Below are 16,933 nucleotides of genomic sequence, written 5' to 3'. Positions count from 1 at the left end.
TATGAGGAGTGCAATGCATTCTATGGATGATTTTAAATTGCCTTTCTACTGTCTGGTTTCATGTCCAATTTGAGAATTTTGGTCCACAGTGTCTCATAGTGTCTCATAAACTAGGGCTGGGCGATATGGCCAAAAACACTATCACGATAAAAATGTTCATATCAGTCGATATCGATAGTTATCACGATAAATGTCAAATCATTATTTCTTTCAAGTTTAAAAGCAGATTTTTTCTCCTGAGTGAAAGTTGAAGAAACCAGACTGTTAATTGCTAAATTAAACAACTTTTTATTTTAAGAACACAACAAACACTTGCCAAACAGCAGAAACATTAATCAAATCTGTTACCTGCCCAGTCTGCAACATGCACGCTCACTCGTGCACAGTATTTTGTGTGCATGCGCAAAAGCATAAACATATATATCGAACATTTATCGAACTTTTGTTAAATTTATATCGAGGAAAATTATATCGCGATAATTATCGTTATCGAATTATCGCCCAGCTCTAGGTTAAACCAGTCTTTTAAGAGATTGTGCACTACACATAATTATGTTACCTAAATGGGAAACCATTCACACTATGCAAACTATTTGAAAGCATATTTTCAAATAGTATATCCATAAAATGTCTACCACAAGACGACGTTGCTATAGGAAGGCTGTTCCGGTCTAATGATGCCTGTGACATCAAACTCAATCTCGACTTGTACAAACTTTAAGAAGTAATTACAGAAGCATAAAAGAAATGGCTAAATGAGGGAATATTAAGTTAAAAGGGGGTTATATTTTGATTTAATCGAGATTCCATAATGCCCATCAAGTGAGAAACCCCATACTAGAGTGACACTGAACCAGCGCTCAATCTGATGAGCAAACTGCTGCTGACAGCTGTTGTTTTATATTGTCTTGCAGTGAAAATTGTTTTGGTATGGTGTGAGGGACATAACTTGTATTCTGAAGGAAATGAGCATGTTTCCATACGTGGCGATGTGCATTTTTTATTTTGTCATACAATTACAACAGACTAGTCTATTAAGCTATTTAAATAGCTTATACAACAATGCTTCGTATCTGGACGGATATACATTATAACATCTCAAGTTATGTTCCAACAGATCACAAGCTTGGCGTTTACCCATTACTCCAAAGCTTTTTAAGGTCTATAATGATATTGGAAGTAGTAAAGAGCATATATAATATCTCAGCACCAGGGCTAAGAAGGACTACAACGTCTTCACGCTTACAGACATGAGCGGTGTCACCATTTCTCTCAGGTGGGGTTATTCACAAGAGCATATTGGCTACCCCTGGCCAAGAGGAATGACAGAACACATCACATCGTAACTTACTGTAACAGGAATGCTAACCAAGGGATGCTGTGAAGGAACTGATGTTTTCTCTTTATTTTTTTTTACAAACAAAATGTATAAACACATAATCCGTTCTTCAACAAAATTACGAAATTAATTGTGGATTAAAGAGAAAAAAACAGCATTGTGACCTCTGCAACACTTGTCCATGCACATCAAATACACGTCGAAGGCAAAGAGATACAAAACAAGGTGAATTACCGCTCTAGGTTCGACTCTTGTCCTGAACAGTTTAAACAGATACTTTTTTAGTTGAGCAAGACCCCAGGCAACAAGTCTCAGGCGGTCTGTCTTAACAAGGATGGAGCCTATTCCTTTGGCTTTCCCTCTCTGCCGTCCAGCAGCCCCAGCAGAACAGCGTCAGCCTCCAGCAGGGTGGTGTCCGTGTTGGCCCCCAGGAACGGGGAGGTGAGCTCCAGGTCCAGCAGCCTCAGTCGGACCCTGGTGCCCCGCTGGTACTTCTCTCCGTCAGCGGCTGGCCTTTTGCACACGCAGTAGAACTTTCCTCCGAAATCAATGTACAGATCATCATTGACGATGTGAAAGATCCTGCCCAAAACTATTTTATCTTTTGCAGGTCCCATCTGCAGAAGCGGAGAGTGTCTCAGGAGCGAGGCAAAAGATTTCTCCTTCTTGGATCCAGGAGCCAGCCCGACTGCGCCAGCGTCCCTCCGCTGCAGACCGGAGTGGAGATCGAAAGCGGCCGCGAAGCCGCTTCTTGGCTTCTCGGGCCCTGAGGTAACCGTATCCTTTTCCGTCCCATCTCCAGAGTCACCACTGCTGTAGTGACTGTGTTGAAAAACACTAGTAATCACGACGCGTCCCCGTGAATGAGCCCAACAGGAACCCCTGCGCAGCGAGCACACCGCCCGACACAGCGTCGCCATCTTGCTCACCTCGGCGACCCTGAGGCTGGGCGATGGGATTGTGGGATAGCGAGTCCTCCGGGTACAAGGCCGCAGTATTGTTTTATTATTGTGCAGGTTTCAGTACTGCGGTACTAATTTCAGCCCTTTTGAGTTAATCTGTTTACATACTAAAGTATTTCCATACTATGTCACAGGAATATATACATATACTAATACTCCTAGTCATTAGTTTGAATAACAGAACTTAAAACCATGTAAGACCTTTTTATATATCTTTATTGTCCATCCAAAAGTTTGGAAATTTGTCTTTGGTATCAAAATGAAAATACAACAAAAACGTTAAAAACAAACAATAGTCCAAGCTATACAACAACACATACACACATTTCACTCTGTCCGTATTCTACTATCATTACATTAATCCAACAGCATCATACACCTCACTTAGCAGAGTGTAATACACCCTGCACAGGGAACAAAATATTTCTTGTATATATTTGTATACTATTGTTACATAGCCCCGAAACGCTTTGCAATTTTCACAGTCTTCTACTTTGTCGTAATCCATACCTAGACTTTTAAAACCTATTCGTTAAATCGCTAAAATGCATAATATTTTCAAGGAGCATTATTTAAAATGGGCTCATAGGCGGTGCAAAACTGAGGCTGAAGGAGTCACGTGACACAAGGCTGGGCATTCGACTGGGTCGATCTGTGACGTCACTCGGTGACGCACTTCTCTTACAAGAATTTTCCGGAAGCAGAAGAGCTGTGTTGTGTTCTAGATAGTAGTGTGAAGTACTGTTCAAGATGGAGGTGTTTGTGTGTGATTTCTCATGGCAGTCTTATAGTTTATTTCTCTCTCCTGGCGCCTCTGTTGGGAATTTAATACATCTCTTTTCTGACACGAAGGTGAGTAGTCCTGTTTTTGTAGTTTGTAATTGTATTTTGCGCAGTTCTAAAGGACTGGGATTTGAACGTATAGAGCGTTAGTATTGACTTCTACTAAGTGGCGAATATATTGCGCCGGAGCACAAATAATATTTTATGTATGTGCCTCATTAATTCGTCTCTGTACGTTTTTCAGTTTAGATTATTTTCTCGTGCGACTTTCTGTCACAAGCAGTTTCCTTCCATTTCCAGAACTTTTTTTTTAGAATATGCTCAAAGTTAAAAAGATTTGGGTTCAGTTCAAAAGAGATCAAACACCTAGCAGTTGACGTTTAATGTAGGCAAATATAGGTTTTGTATGCAGGCAGTAGAACCTTGAACTGTAACGACAAAATCTGAGAAACTGAAAGAGGCTACTCAAGAAAAACACTTAGGCGTTTCTGTTGAGACAGCATTTACATCTTGTAGAAAAAGTTCGAAAGCATGTAAAAGGGAAAACAAGATGTTAGAATATGTTGTTAAAATGTAGAATGTGAATTAAAGGATATTATAAAGTGTAATGTAATAGTAAGATTAGAAAGTAAGTCAGAAAGATTGCTGCTCTGGAATCAGTCTAGAGAAGAAAAATTCAGGGGGCCTAAGGGAATGTCCTACATGGACAGACAAGGAATGAAACTGTTTTAAGATTATTAGAGAACTTGATACAACTATTCATAATTCTCAAAGGTACTGATAAACTCAACCCATTTGATTTCAGGACACAGTTGGAAACAACAGCAATTTTCACAGTCTTCTACTTTGTGGTAATCCATACCTAGACTTTTAAAATCTCTTCGTTAAATCGCTCAGATGGATAATATTTTCAACCTTGTAGTGGATAAAGTGGTTTAAGTTCAAGTTTGTCATTATACTCATATACAGGTATATGGTATAACGAAATGCTATTTAGCTAGCTCTCAGATGGTAAGCAGTACAAAAAAACAACAATAAAATTGTACAAGAAAAGAAAGAGACAACAGGCAATGTGCAAAACAACAACAGGTAACAGGTAATGTGAAAAACATCAAAACATGTGGAAAATCATACATCAACAGAATGAAATAAAGGATAGAAAATGATGGGGAGTGAGCTTCTAGACATGTGAGGTAGAGGTAGATTTCAATGTGTTTTTGAGTTTTGATAAAGAGAGAAGGCACTGTGAGGTTTCAGATCGTAGGTGAGAGAGGCTGGGAGTTTAATAGCTTGATAGTGTGGGGGTAAAAACTGTCTTCGAGTCTGGTAGTCCAGTACCGTTTTCCTGATGGTAGAGGGTCGTACAGTCTGTAGCTGGGGTGTGTGGGGTCTTTGATGATGCTTAGAGCTTTCCTCAAGCACCGTCTGTCGTGAATGTCCTGGATGGATGGGAGGGCAACCCCAGTGATGGACTGGGCAGTTTTCACCACCCGCTGTAGGGCTTTGCGGTCAGCAGTACTGCAGTTGCCACACCACACTGTGATGCAGCCTGTCAGTGTGCTTTCTGTAGTGCCTTTGTAAAAGTTAGTGAGGATCTGGGGACATATCTTAGCCTTCTTCAACCGTCTTAGGAAGGACAGTCGCTGTTGCACTTTCATGACCAGACAGGTGGCGTTGAGAGACCATGTGGTTAGATAATGGATGGATGTTCTTGTGTTTTTAAGATTATCTTAAAACATGCAGTGAATGGTGCACAATTCTAACACAACCATGTTTTAAATTCAATTTAACTTATTTTCTAGTTATAATGCATTTATTTCATATTTTGTGTTGTCTTGGTGTGCTCAGCATTGAGAGAAACTGAATCTGCTTGTTTGCTATCAGATGGATTTGATCAGTTATGTTATTTTAGTGTCTTTTAGTCCCCATTTTCAGTGGAGTCTATGTGTCTGGTAGGGTATCCCTGAGGCTGATTTCTACGTTAAGAGCAATGGGCGACTGGCTGACCAGGATGAAAGGCTGTTGCCTGGACAGGTATATCGCTTGGAGCCTCGGCTCTGCGGAGGGAAAGGAGGTAGGTAACTGACCTTTTTTTAATATTTAACCGGAAGTATAACAGCAGTATTAGTAGCAAAGTTCTCACTCGATCCTAGAGACTCATCAGGCCAGAGTTCCTGTTGGTTTCCATAGTGTTAAATACTCTAAGAATATGTATATGTCATAATTGTTGTGTATTTGAGAGCAAGTGTTGATGTATGTTTGTCATTAAATCTGTAAAGGACTTTATTTTGCAAACTGTGTAAACACATTTGCTCTTGTAATGCAAAAAAAAGGTTTCTCAAACCTGTTCTTGTTTTACTCTGCAGTTGGGTAGAGGAACGGTCTCAGTCTTATTAATGCTATATTTCTAAATGCCAGAGAACATTATGAAGCTAAGCAGGTGTGAGCCTGGTCAGTACCTGGATGGGAGACCTCCTGGGAAAAACTAAGGTTGCTGCTGGAAGAGGTGTTAGTGGGGCCAGCAGGGGGTGCTCACCCTGTGGTCCATGTGGGTCCTAATGCCCCAGTATAGTGATGGGGACACTATACTGTAAACAGGCGCCGTCCTTCGGATGAGACGTAAAACCGAGGTCCTGACTCTCTGTGGTCATTAAAAATCCCAGGGCGCTTCTCGAAAAAGAGTAGGGGTGTAACCCCGGTGTCCTGGCCAAATTTCCAATTGGCCCTTACCAATCATGGCCTCCTAATACTCCCCCTCTATGAATTGGCTACATTACTCTGCTCTCCTCCCCACTGATAGCTGATGTGTGGTGAGCGTTCTGGCGCACTATGGCTGCCGTCGCATCATCCAGGTGGATGCTACACATTGGTGGTGGTGGAGGGGAGTCCCCATTACCTGTAAAGCGCTTTGAGTGGAGTGTCCAGAAAAGCGCTATATAAGTGTAATCAATTATTATTATTATTATTATTATTATTATTATTATGCCTCTATATGAGGGTTCCCCAGATTTCACACACAACTGTTGTTCCATATATTTAGAAACTGTGAAAAATTACATATGGTATTATTGCAAAATGAATGAAGAAATCATGTAGATCAACAATTGAAATACCTTTCATCACTCAAGAAGAAATTTCCTTTAATAGAGTTAAATACTTGCTTAAAGGATCAATTACTTTCAGGTCTTGGGAAATTGTTTAAAAGAGGTGATTTGATAAAATCATCATGGTTTGGGCTCTACAAGACTACTTAAGTCCCTACTATATGAATTGGCTTCATCACTCTGTTCTGCTCCCCACTGAGAGCTGGTGTGTGGTGAGCATACTGTATGCACTATGGTTGCCTTCCCATCATCCAGGTGGGGCAGCACATTGGTGGTGGAGGTGAGTCCCCATCACTAGTAAAGTGCTGTGAGTGGAGTGTCCAGAAAAGCACTATATAAGTGTAAGCATTCTTTATTTACTCATTTCCTAGACCTTGACAAGTTGTTTCCTGCGAAGCCTCTGTCTGGGATACTTAGTGACACATAGAAATAAACTCTGTAAAGTAACTGAGAATTCTCATGAATGGGTTTGCAATGAATTCAAGGACAATTAATCAGAGTCCACTGTAGCTCAGTGGTTTTACAGGAGTGTTCTAGTGGTTTCCTATACTTTGATCAAGACAGTATTTCTTGTGAATTGGTTTCACGTACGGTAATGAGTGTGACTGTGTGTGACAGGTTTTGGGTCTATGCTGAGAGCTCTGGGGGCGCAGATTGAGAAGACGACAAACCGTGAAGCCTGCAGGGATTTGAGTGGGAGGCGTCTTCGAGATGTTAATCATGAGAAAGAGTAAGTGGTTGTTGTAATGCCCGTCTTTAATAAAGGTACATACTATAGCTATAGTAGTAATCCATGCAGTAATCAGTTTTCATAGTTTTTTTCTGTTTTTAATGCTATTCTGTTTAAAATGTACCAGATGGCTCCTGTAAAAATGTGAGATTTAATTGCCAGGAAGAGAGCACATGAAACTGATGAGCATGAGGTCTGCAAATGAGAGGTGGCAATTTGGCCTCATCTGCTGTTTGGTTTCTTCAAAAGGGGTCGTGTAACATTTTGGTATCACAGCTGGGTGGCTTGTTCCATACTTCCACCACTCTTTGCGTAAAGAATCACCCTTTGCGGTTACCAAGTCCTGTTAGGGCAATGCAGGTGTTGCAGTCAGCCCCTGTGAACTGCCAGTGGTGACGGTGTTGGCACTGTGGCTTGTGCAGGATGGCCGAGTGGCTGAAGAAACAGGCAGAGCGCGAGGCAGAGAAGGAGCAGCGCCGCCTGGAGCAGCTGCAGCGCAAGCTGGCCGAGCCCAAGCACTACTTCACTGACCCCACTTACGAGCAGCAGTGCCACGAGATGTCCGAGCGCCTGGAGGACTCCGTCCTAAAGGGTACTCCCAGATTGTCCTGGTACACTGTCACCGCTGTTCACCTGTGTCCTGTGGTTCCCCTGGCCATAAGGTTGTCTTTGCCAATGTCTCTGGGGATTTTGAATATTTGAACTGGGTCCACTCACAGTGTTCTCTTTTTCAAGACTAATCTCAACTTTGTCATTGTATTAGTTAACCCAGACCATGTCCATTAGCTATACTGTGCTTTGTGTTCCATTTGAAGGTATGCAGGCATCTTCTAGCGGAGTGGTGAAGGCAGAAGATTTCTGCAGTCGAAAGAGACCCACATCAAGCAAACAACAGAAATCACGCAAGAAGATATGTTTTTGGTATGACGTGACTGTTAAACTGGAACAATTGTGTGCAAACTTGATCCCTGCTGTAGCTGGTTCTGTGAATGATTTGCTTCATTTAGATCAGTTTTAGTATCTTTCAGGGTCTTCGTGCATCATGTTGCTTCACAAGAAACATCGCTGATATTCACAAACTTCATTTGAAAGTGACGGAAATCTTTATTTTTGCAGGCTCACTAACATTTAAATGAACAAATTTAAATTAAATGTTAATTGATTATGATGATTAACATTTATCATCAGCAGAAAAGCAGTGTTTCACAGTGGAAGTCAGTCTAATAGTGTGTGTGCCACTGGGAGCAATACAAGCTGTACATCTGTGATTCATGCTTTGCACCAGGTTGCAGATGCTGTCTTGTGAGGTTCTATCCCATTTAACTCAAAACCTGCTTTTAAAGCCTGTTCACTGGACTCAGAGCTGTAGATGCTTTGTGATATCTCATAATGGGGTTTAAGCAAGTAGGGTACTTTTCTATGCAGTTTGATGATCAATATTATACTTAGAAAATAGAAATATATTTATATTAGAAAATCTTAAAACCAGTGATTGTACAGGACTGGACAGATGAGGGCCCAATATTGAACTATTGTAAATAAAGGCAAAATGATACAGCTTAACCATAAAATGATATAAATATGTGACTTGATGCAATGTTCCATTTTGTCTAAGTCTTTAATTGTTTGTAATTGAAGCCTTTTTAACTTGCATTCAATAGCATTAATGTCATGCCTTAACAGCTCTTTATATTGTGGATGGTTGCTCCTGGTTCTGGAAAGCTATCATGTATCTGTTTTACAGTGACTTTAGATTTCAAAATGCTAAACCCTTGTAATTTAGGCTGATCAATGATTGTAGCTAACCACTCAGATTAAGTGAAAAAAGTCTGGTGGCTCTGAAGGATCATTGAAGATTTATTTAGGGTTTTATATAGTTAGTCTTAATTACAATTCTGTAGTCATCTACAAAATTGTAATTCTGTCTTATTGCACTGTGCTTGCCTACTACTACCTGCAGGACAGGGGTGGATGGGCTGGAGGAGCTGGGGAGTTCAGAAGATGACAGTGATGCAAGCGAGGAGGAAGGGGGCTCTCCGTCCACATCTGGTGTGAGCTCAAGTGCAGCAGGCAGCCCTACTCGGAGAGGTCCAGCCCGGTGTGGGGTGGAATCCAGCTCCACCTCCAGCCCTGAGCCTGCATCCCCCCGGTCCAGCCCGGAGCAACCAGAGAAGGAGGCCGCAGCAGAGCTTCCACCTGAAACGGAGATGACCAGGCATGACGCAGAGTCCACGGGAACGAGCAGTGGTGCAGTGGAAGAGCAGAAGGAGACCCAGCCCATAAAAACAGCACACGCAGAGTCTGAGCGCAGTGCCACGCAGCCTGCTGTAAGTACACGATTATTTCCATCGTATTAATTTTGAGTTCACTGGAGGATTTACTGCCGTCATACCCAAAATCAAGTGTGGGTGGGATGCAGTGCTTCTAGCCTTTTGTTCTGTTCTGAACTGTAGCATGACTTGTAGCTTTTGACTAATCACTTATCTGTCCCTAATTAGGATGAGGGGCCTCTGGATCTTCTGCTGTTCAGCAGTGTGACAGAGCTGGAGGGGCTGGGCCTGGAGAGACTGAAGACGGAGCTGATGCACTTGGGGCTGAAGTGTGGGGGTACCCTTCCGGAGAGAGCAGCCAGGCTCTTCTCTGTTAGGGGCCTGGCCAGAGAGCAGATTGACCCCAGCCTGTTCGCCAAGCCTGCCAAAGGAAAGAAGTAGGCTGGCGTTAAGCACCTGGTCTGCAGAGAATGGCAGGTGCACTTTTGGGGTAATAAATGACAGTTCAAAGTGCTAATAATCAAGACCATTTCCTTTCCCTATTTAACAGTATTTCACATCCACCTGTGATGTTATATTGCGTTCTTATTACTCTGTAATGGATTCATTTAGTATTTTTATAGTGCTCCAGTAAAAATGGCCTAATGAATGATCTTAGAAGTTGCGCATGTGTGATGCTTTGTAAAATCATGGCAGACATGAAACATGTGAGACTTCAGCAGTAGGTCTGTACAATGATTCCAAAGGGTACTTATACAACTGATGGGTTGGTTATAGTACCATTATTAGTACCATTGTGTACTACATGTTTAAGCCTATATCTGTAGGTTCTTACAATATATGTGTTACCTTTACTCTTGTTTGATTGAGGTACATCTCAGGCTGTTTTTCAGGTTTAATAAAGTTAACATTTCAGGTAATAAATAAATGTGATTATTTACTTAATTATATTTGTTTTTCCTTTGATGTAATACATTTTTTATTTCAGTATGCTTATGTTACTTTATTGCTTTCTGTGGTTTTTAAATTGTCTGTATTTGACCACCTTTTTTGGTAGTTTCTTTTATATTGCAAGCCTAAATATAAATGTCAAAATTACCTGCTCATTTGTAAGCACTTGAGCAGTCTTCATCCTGACTACATTAGTGAAATAATGACCTTCATGTCACTTGCAATCTTCCAGTTTACCAACACAAGGCTCCACATACTGGAGACAGTGCCTTTTGTTCTTTTGCTCCAGGACTTTGAAAGGATCTCCCAACCTATACCTGATTGTGCAAGTCAGTCAGCACTTTCAAATCCTGTATTTAACACTTGCTATTGAACTCTAGTTTTTAACTACTCTTTAATGTGTGCATTTCTTGTCTAAGAATGGTGCTGTATAAACTGAATGCCAGAACAGAGCTGTGGAGACCAGGGCTGCTGCTGCTTTTGTGGGTCTCAGGTTCTTTTTGGAGTTCGCATGTTCTCCAGGAGCTCATGTGATTCTCCATTTTCCCCACAAACACACGGCTGGTTTATCTGCAACGGACAGGCATCCCATTCAGGGTGTGGTTCCCGATAAAATTGCAATCTGGGATAAGATGGGAAAAGCTCTGGATTGCCAGCACCTTTACCATGGATGGATATAACTGAAGAAATAACATTGTAAAACCTATTGTTTTGGATAATAGAAAATTCAATTACACTTTTTCTTAAAAAGTAATCTAAAACACGAAGGCCTCCTAGTGGTAATTCACTCCCCTATGCAATGTATGGAAACAATATCTGAAAGTAGATTTTAACAAAGGCCAGATTAAGTAAAATGTTATCTTAAATGTTATCAGCTCAGCTGGCACTCAGGCAGCTGCAGAGTAACTCTCCCTTAGCTCTCAACTTGAAAAATCAGTCACGCTGAAATGGACAAGCTTTCCCTTATTTTATAAAAGTCATGATTCCATCAATATTTCACATGTAGTGAGCTCCTGTTTAGCTCTACAACACTTAAAAAGTTCCACTCAATCCGATGAAGATAAATTCCTTGGCTTGATTGAGAAGAGTCCATAGCCCAGAAAGTTTCCTGGTTTTTATTTTTATTCAAAGAACCGAGAGTCGTTCAGCCTCTCCCTTAACCATACAGTGCTTCTAAGTCGTAGTAAATTGTCAATCAGCCAGTTTATCACACAAACTTGTTGGCAATGGCCAATACTTTGGAGTACTCTCCTTCAAGCTGGCGCAGGTGTGTGGGCAGAGGCACCTTGATTCTGGTTCCGGTCGGGTTCCCGTTGTCTTCGATCAGAACCACATTGTTGGAATCGAAACGGGGTGTCATCCGTGACCCCGGCATCTTGTGGCCGACAATGACCGCTTTCTTCTTCTGCCCTTTGATGGCGAGAAGGATCTTGTCCCCCACTTTGCCAACACCGGATTTGTTGTAGACGTGAATGCACCTCGGGGGCCGGTGATAGGGAGTGTTCCCCAGCTGGCTGTTGTCCACCACGCGCACGCAAGTCATCTTCTGAATGGCAGCACAGGTTGCAGAGAGACTGGTGGGGAATGTAAGGGAAAAAAATAAGACTGCTCCTGTCTAACAGGTATTACAAGCTGTGTGCTCTTATGAGCACAATTCTGATCAAGCTGATAAGCAACTTATTTAATACAATATTTTGACTTTGTGAGCTGTATGCAAATCTACTCAGCAAGAATGTTGTAATATCCAGTGCTTGATTTGGGCTTGCAGAGGAGTCAGCAGCTGAAGAAACCTGGCTGCTATCCAATAGGTCTGTATCTGCGTGCAAGTTAGGCTGGATAGACAACTAGCAAATTCAGGACAATGAATAGTAACAACATGCTACATGCAAAGTACGGTAATAAACACTATCAGTATGAAACAGGCTGCAGTAAACATGAAGACAACCTGAGAAAATTGTTTTTCTTCTCCAAGAAATCAGGGGAACTGATAAAAAACAGAAATACTTGGATGTCCCACGTATACAAAAGTATTGGGACCAAAACCTAAAAATCAGCATTTTCCTGTTGTATACACAAGAATTGAAATTCATATAAAACAAATTATTCTGAGTTCAAAAGGTCACCTTTTATTTTCAGGATATATCTTGCAAACACAGATAATACATTTTCAACCAAAGCATATGTTGTGTTCAGTACCCCAAAATTTAGGTGACCATAAGTATTGGGACACTTGACTTAAAGCAAATTAAAGAAGTGAAAAAGTCTGAATTGTGTTGCAAACCCCTTGCTTGCAATAACTGCGTCAAGATTCTGTCCCACTGCCATCACCAGACTTTGTTTTTTCACAAAGTTGTTGCTTGTTGGTCAGGCTTTCTGCCTTCAGTCTCCTTTTGAACAAATTAAATGCATGCTAAATTGGATTCAGAGCTGTTGACTGATTGGGCCAGTTTAAAATGTTCCACTTTTTCTGTCTGATGAACTCCTGTGTTAAGCATGCAGTATGTTTCGGGTTATTGTCCTGCTGCACAATGAACTGCAGCCCAATAAATCTGGTGCCATTTTTTCTTACATTTGCAGACAATATCAGTTTATCTCTGAATTCATCCTACTGCTGCCATCTTCAGTTAAGTCATCAATAATGACGATGGAGCCTGTTCCAGGAGCAGCCATTCATGGCCAAGCCATGATACTCCCTTCACTTTGCTTTACTGATGATGTGGTAACCTTATGGTCATTGGCTGTTCCCGTTTTTCTCCACACTTTAGCCTTTTCACCACTTTGATAGATGTTTATTTTGGTTTCATCGGCCCATAAAACCTTGTTCCAGCACTCTGTTGCTCATCTCTGTACTTTTTTGCAATCGAGTTCTTCTGTTCTTGCTGCTGATGAGAGGCTGACACCTTGCAGTACAGCCTCTGAACTTTTCTTGGTGAAGCCTTCTGCAGATTGTGGTACTTGAGACTTGCATCCACACATTGGCGATTATTTTTTTATTTCACTAACAGTAATTTGGGTTTTTTTCTGTCATCCACTGCATTTGTCTTTTTTGGATGCCCTCTTCTCTGCCTTTTCTTGACTGCTCCAGTTGTTTAGTTTATTTTTAAGAGCATTCCAGATTATTGATTTTGCATGTCTTAATTTTCTCTGATGGTCATTTTCTTTCCTCTCATTTACAAAATGTCCTCCTTTTCTGTCATAGTGAGTTATCTGATCTTCACGTTGTTTTGTTTTCTGACTAATTCAAGTGAAAGACTTCAGAAGCAGTTCCAAAAGACCTCAACTATGCCTAGACCTTCACAGCTTTTTTATGTGTGTGAAATGTATGGAGCTTGTAACCCCCTGGCAATTACAAAACCCTTGTAAACCTGTTTGTCCCAATACTTATGCTCATCTAAAATATGGAGATTGAAAAAAAAAAGTGCTGTTGTTGTAGAATGGTAAAACATTTATGCATAAAAATACCTATAGGATTTGAAATCCAAATTTCCTAAGCATACAGCTATAATGCAATAATTTGAACTCTTGTCCCAATACCTTTGGAGGGCACTGTATGTAGTACAATTGGCACTCTACAAATCGAAGGAGGGTGTGTAAATTCAGTTCACTTCTAACACTGATGAGAAAGTGACTCAGTTTTGGTCACCGTGATGCAAAATGTGTACTGCGACTCTAAAAATTAGTTCCAACTGGAAAAGTATAAGTTAATCTATTGGAATAATAGCTGATCCGAAAGATATGCTCTACATAGACTAATCGGACGATCCGAATTGATGTCCCTGAAAAGAGCTGGAGAAGGTATGCTCCGAACTTTGTCACAATCTTGAATTCTGCTGCAAGTAACTTTATTCGAGTTCGTTATTTTTAACCATGAAAAAAGGTAGCTAATAAAATACAGTACCTGAAAGCACTCTGCTGTAATTTTCCAGACGCCTGCGTGAGAAGCAAACCGACTCCCTTCACCAGTGTCATAGCTGCCTGAAATAAATAGCAGAAGCACATCAATACAGACAACCCTGTACCACAATGATCGAGCAGGCAACACTCGACACAATTCAGCCGACCATTACGAATAGTAGATAACAGCAAATCAAAGCAGCTTCTTTTTAAACGAGAACATGGACAACCGACTTCAGCAAGCCGTGTTCTACAGAAATTACCACTTTCTTTCATTTAAACTATTTGTATAGCTATTCTACAAAAGACAGGTACAGTTTAATAAACTTCCTATCGCGTTTCTATTAGAAGAATCGTGCGTTTAGTTAACTAACACTTATTCATCACTGCTGTAACTCTTCCCGTCGCGTTTACATTGGCTTTCGACCCTATGGGACTTGAGACTACAACCCCGACGACTCACAATAAGAACGAGGCAATGCTCTACAGCCAAGAAAGCGAAAGTGCAGTAAATATTAAGAGCTTTTGAATACGATCTCAGCACAACATACCCTTTCCCCCGCTCCACGCTCCCGCAATGTCACGGCTAGGGTCTGAGGCTACGTCACCAACACGCGACGAGTACAGCAGGGTAGAACTAGCTGGGGGTGTACACAATCCTGTACGAACATGAATACAACTGATCTTAGAAAGACCACTTACGAAGTCATTTCCATTTTTATTTCCTTATTCAAGCTGTGTTATTTTGTATCACAACGTCGCCGAAACGCGTAGTAAACACCACTCCCCTCGAGTACGCGCAGCGCACTTCCGCTGTTCCGTGTCGTGCGCAGGCACGTACCCACGGGCGCGCGCTCAGTGATGTCATCGGCCATCCCTCCCCCCCCCCACACACACAGCTCATTCCCAGCCAGGCGCTTCGTCCTGTCCGCCGCAGTGAGCGACCAGGGTGATGTGGGAGAGAGCGTTTTCCTCTAGCGCGACCCCAAAGCAAGTGGATTTCTGAGGGATTTATTCTGCAGTCGGGTGGAGCGAGGGATTGGGAGCTGCGCCCCAGAATTTGCCTCGCCGCTGTTATTCCCAGGTAGGAGAGAGAGGGCTGTCTGTGCGCGTCGGAGGCGCTGTTGGCGCAGCGCTCTTGCTGCAGGATTCCCACTGTACCGGCGGACCGGCCGTCACGCCTAAGACCGCAACGTTACTGTAGACAACATGCAGCTGTTTGATTGTGTATTTTACGACTGCCGAACAGTCGATCTTCTACAGCGTTTGCCTAGGTATTTAATATATACATATGCCCGTACAATATGGTATATATAAATATCTTTATGCACTGTGTTATGGCATGTCCCGACACGATCTGATCGCGAAATCGCCCCGCCGTCCTCGCTTCCAGCGACAACACAGTAATCCCCTGATCAATGGCATGCCTGGCGCTGAAGGATCTGCGCTGCGCTGGTGCGGGCACGCGTGGGACTGGGCCGGAGCGGGTCCGGTCCGGCCCGGCCCAGCGCTGCGGGCAGAGGATCAGCTGACCTCTGCCTTACATTTCTCCTTCCAGGTAGTGCGGTATGCCTCAGTCACGGTTCATTTCTTCCCCGATACTGTTCCTGCTTACAGCATTTGGGGTCCGCCGTCACCGTGAGCCATAATGCTGTTTGGGTCCTGTGGGAAGGCGTGTATCGGGCGATTCGTTGACATCGGTACATGACGATCACAGTCTGTGCGGGTGCCTGCTGTGGGTCGGAGGGGTGGCTGGCTAGTGTTTGTGTGGCGTGTGTGGTCTGCAGTGTCCACAGTGTAAATGAACAGAGAAGTTTCTTCAGGGACGATCCTGATGGCATTTTATTAGAAGTTATTGCTTCTTTCGGTAGCGAGCCCCGCAGTTATAACGAAAGAGAATTTAGCGCTGTGAATATTCTCCCAAACTAAGGACGAGGTTCTCGGATCCAGCGACCAAGAGAGGCTGGCTCTAGCAAGCCCAACTAGGGTTGAGTGGCCTCTCCTTTGAAACCTTTTCAGTAGTCTGAAAAATTAGACTGCCAACAAACAGTCCAACATGAGCTTGAAAGTATCAGATATGTAAAACTCAGGGTTTTCAATTTAACTAAAAACACAAAAGATAGTGTTATAAAACTTTGTTAAACATAAATCGTTCTTACGACAAATGTACTTGTTGGTGTATGAAACGAGATTGGAGTGCGGGTTCTGCAAAATCACACTCCACGAGTGAGTCCTGGTACTGTTCAACACAAGCAGTGTTTCACCGGTGTTAATCCGCAGTAGGCAGGTTAACGCTAATCCCCTTGCGTTGGTATTATAGTTGTAAAAATAGATAATCAGATGGGCATGGTGGTGGAAAAAATGCCTAGAGAGTGGTAATCCAAACAATCAGTTTTATTCTAATATAGCACTTTTCAATACAGAGCGTTCCTTCACAAGTCACTTTGCATTTGTATATATTACATAGTAAAAATACCCCCTTCAGAATATCTGCTCAGTTGTCCGAAGGTAGATCTGAGACGTACCGTTGGAATATTTCTTGGTTTGATCTAGAGGGAATCTCCTCCTTCATTGTAGCAGCGAATCAGTACAGGTCGGACTTGAGTCAGCTGCATATCTGGCAGACAGTTTATATTTAGCAGGTTTTGCCTGTTTTATTTGTAGCTATTGCAGTTAAGTTTTTCGTGGCATCGCCTCCAAGAAAACGATTTGTTTTACTCCTGTAATGATAAAAGCAGAGCAAATGTCGCAAAACAAATTTAAAACAAATTCCCATTAATCTATGAAAATGACATTGGGTATTAACATCAAATATGGAGCCCTTTTCAAAAAGTTAAAACTTTACATTGAGTTGTAATCTTTTATTTTTGGTTATTTTTGTTGGGAAATTCTTGAAAAGC

At 42.0% G+C, this 16,933-nt stretch overlaps 4 protein-coding genes across 9 annotated transcripts in view; 2 read left to right on the top strand and 2 right to left on the bottom strand.

Moving 5' to 3' along the window:
- Window positions 1-268: 268 nt before the first annotated feature.
- mrps28 (mitochondrial ribosomal protein S28) lies at window positions 269-2,298 on the bottom strand. The gene has a single exon (XM_088610355.1). It carries the CDS (start codon window positions 2,257-2,259, stop codon window positions 1,681-1,683), a length of 579 nt encoding a protein of 192 aa, XP_088466481.1. The 5' UTR covers window positions 2,260-2,298; the 3' UTR covers window positions 269-1,680.
- Window positions 2,299-2,983: 685 nt separating this feature from the next.
- sde2 (SDE2 telomere maintenance homolog (S. pombe)) lies at window positions 2,984-10,133 on the top strand. Its single transcript, XM_088610354.1, has 7 exons — window positions 2,984-3,153; window positions 5,041-5,158; window positions 6,807-6,918; window positions 7,341-7,510; window positions 7,734-7,839; window positions 8,879-9,245; window positions 9,417-10,133. The coding sequence occupies exons 1-7, from the start codon at window positions 3,052-3,054 to the stop codon at window positions 9,627-9,629; spliced, it is 1,188 nt and encodes a 395-aa protein (XP_088466480.1). The 5' UTR covers window positions 2,984-3,051; the 3' UTR covers window positions 9,630-10,133.
- Window positions 8,878-14,883, bottom strand: mrpl14 (mitochondrial ribosomal protein L14). 4 transcript variants are annotated; one of them, XR_015927963.1, is made up of 4 exons: window positions 14,585-14,729; window positions 14,038-14,114; window positions 10,974-11,713; window positions 8,878-10,709 (listed from the first exon to the last, which is right to left on the bottom strand). XR_015927963.1 is itself a non-coding variant. In XM_088610357.1 (3 exons), exons 2-3 carry the CDS (start codon window positions 14,106-14,108, stop codon window positions 11,347-11,349), a joined length of 438 nt encoding a protein of 145 aa, XP_088466483.1. In that variant the 5' UTR covers window positions 14,109-14,114; window positions 14,736-14,883; the 3' UTR covers window positions 8,878-11,346. The 4 variants fall into 4 exon arrangements, 3 of the variants coding, with proteins under 3 accessions (XP_088466483.1, XP_088466482.1, XP_088466485.1); XM_088610357.1 differs by lacking the exon at window positions 14,585-14,729 and adding an exon at window positions 14,736-14,883 and having other exon boundaries at window positions 8,878-11,713; XM_088610356.1 differs by having other exon boundaries at window positions 8,878-11,713.
- A 20-nt stretch (window positions 14,884-14,903) lies between these two features.
- Window positions 14,904-16,933, top strand: part of tmem63ba (transmembrane protein 63Ba) — a 63,383-nt gene continuing 61,353 nt past the window's right edge. For 2 of the 3 annotated variants that reach the window (XM_088610349.1, XM_088610347.1), the window contains exon 1: window positions 14,905-15,117. The gene's annotated coding sequence lies outside the window, so the exon portion shown is untranslated. Of the gene's footprint in view, window positions 15,118-16,933 lie in introns of all 3 variants that reach the window. The other variant, XM_088610351.1, reaches the window with a different exon arrangement.

Source organism: Lepisosteus platostomus, chromosome 17 (genome assembly GCF_059453375.1).
Source record: "Lepisosteus platostomus isolate fLepPlt1 chromosome 17, fLepPlt1.hap1, whole genome shotgun sequence".
Classification (NCBI taxonomy): domain Eukaryota; kingdom Metazoa; phylum Chordata; class Actinopteri; order Semionotiformes; family Lepisosteidae; genus Lepisosteus; species Lepisosteus platostomus.
The sequence above is the reverse complement of the archived record's forward strand: the minus strand, read 5'-3'. Positions and strand labels throughout refer to the sequence as shown.

Coding starts and splice junctions, on each gene's coding strand:
- mrps28 (XM_088610355.1), bottom strand. CDS start 2,259: ATGGCGACGCTGTGTCGGGCGGTGTGCTCGCTGCGCAGGGGTTCCTGT.
- mrpl14 (XM_088610357.1), bottom strand. CDS start 14,108: ATGACACTGGTGAAGGGAGTCGGTTTGCTTCTCACGCAGGCGTCTGGA. Junction 11,714..14,037: donor TTACAGCAGAGTGCTTTCAG/GTACTGTATTTT, acceptor ATTCCCCACCAG/TCTCTCTGCAACCTGTGCTG.
- sde2 (XM_088610354.1), top strand. CDS start 3,052: ATGGAGGTGTTTGTGTGTGATTTCTCATGGCAGTCTTATAGTTTATTT. Junction 7,840..8,878: donor CGCAAGAAGATATGTTTTTG/GTATGACGTGAC, acceptor TACTACCTGCAG/GACAGGGGTGGATGGGCTGG. Junction 9,246..9,416: donor GCAGTGCCACGCAGCCTGCT/GTAAGTACACGA, acceptor GTCCCTAATTAG/GATGAGGGGCCTCTGGATCT.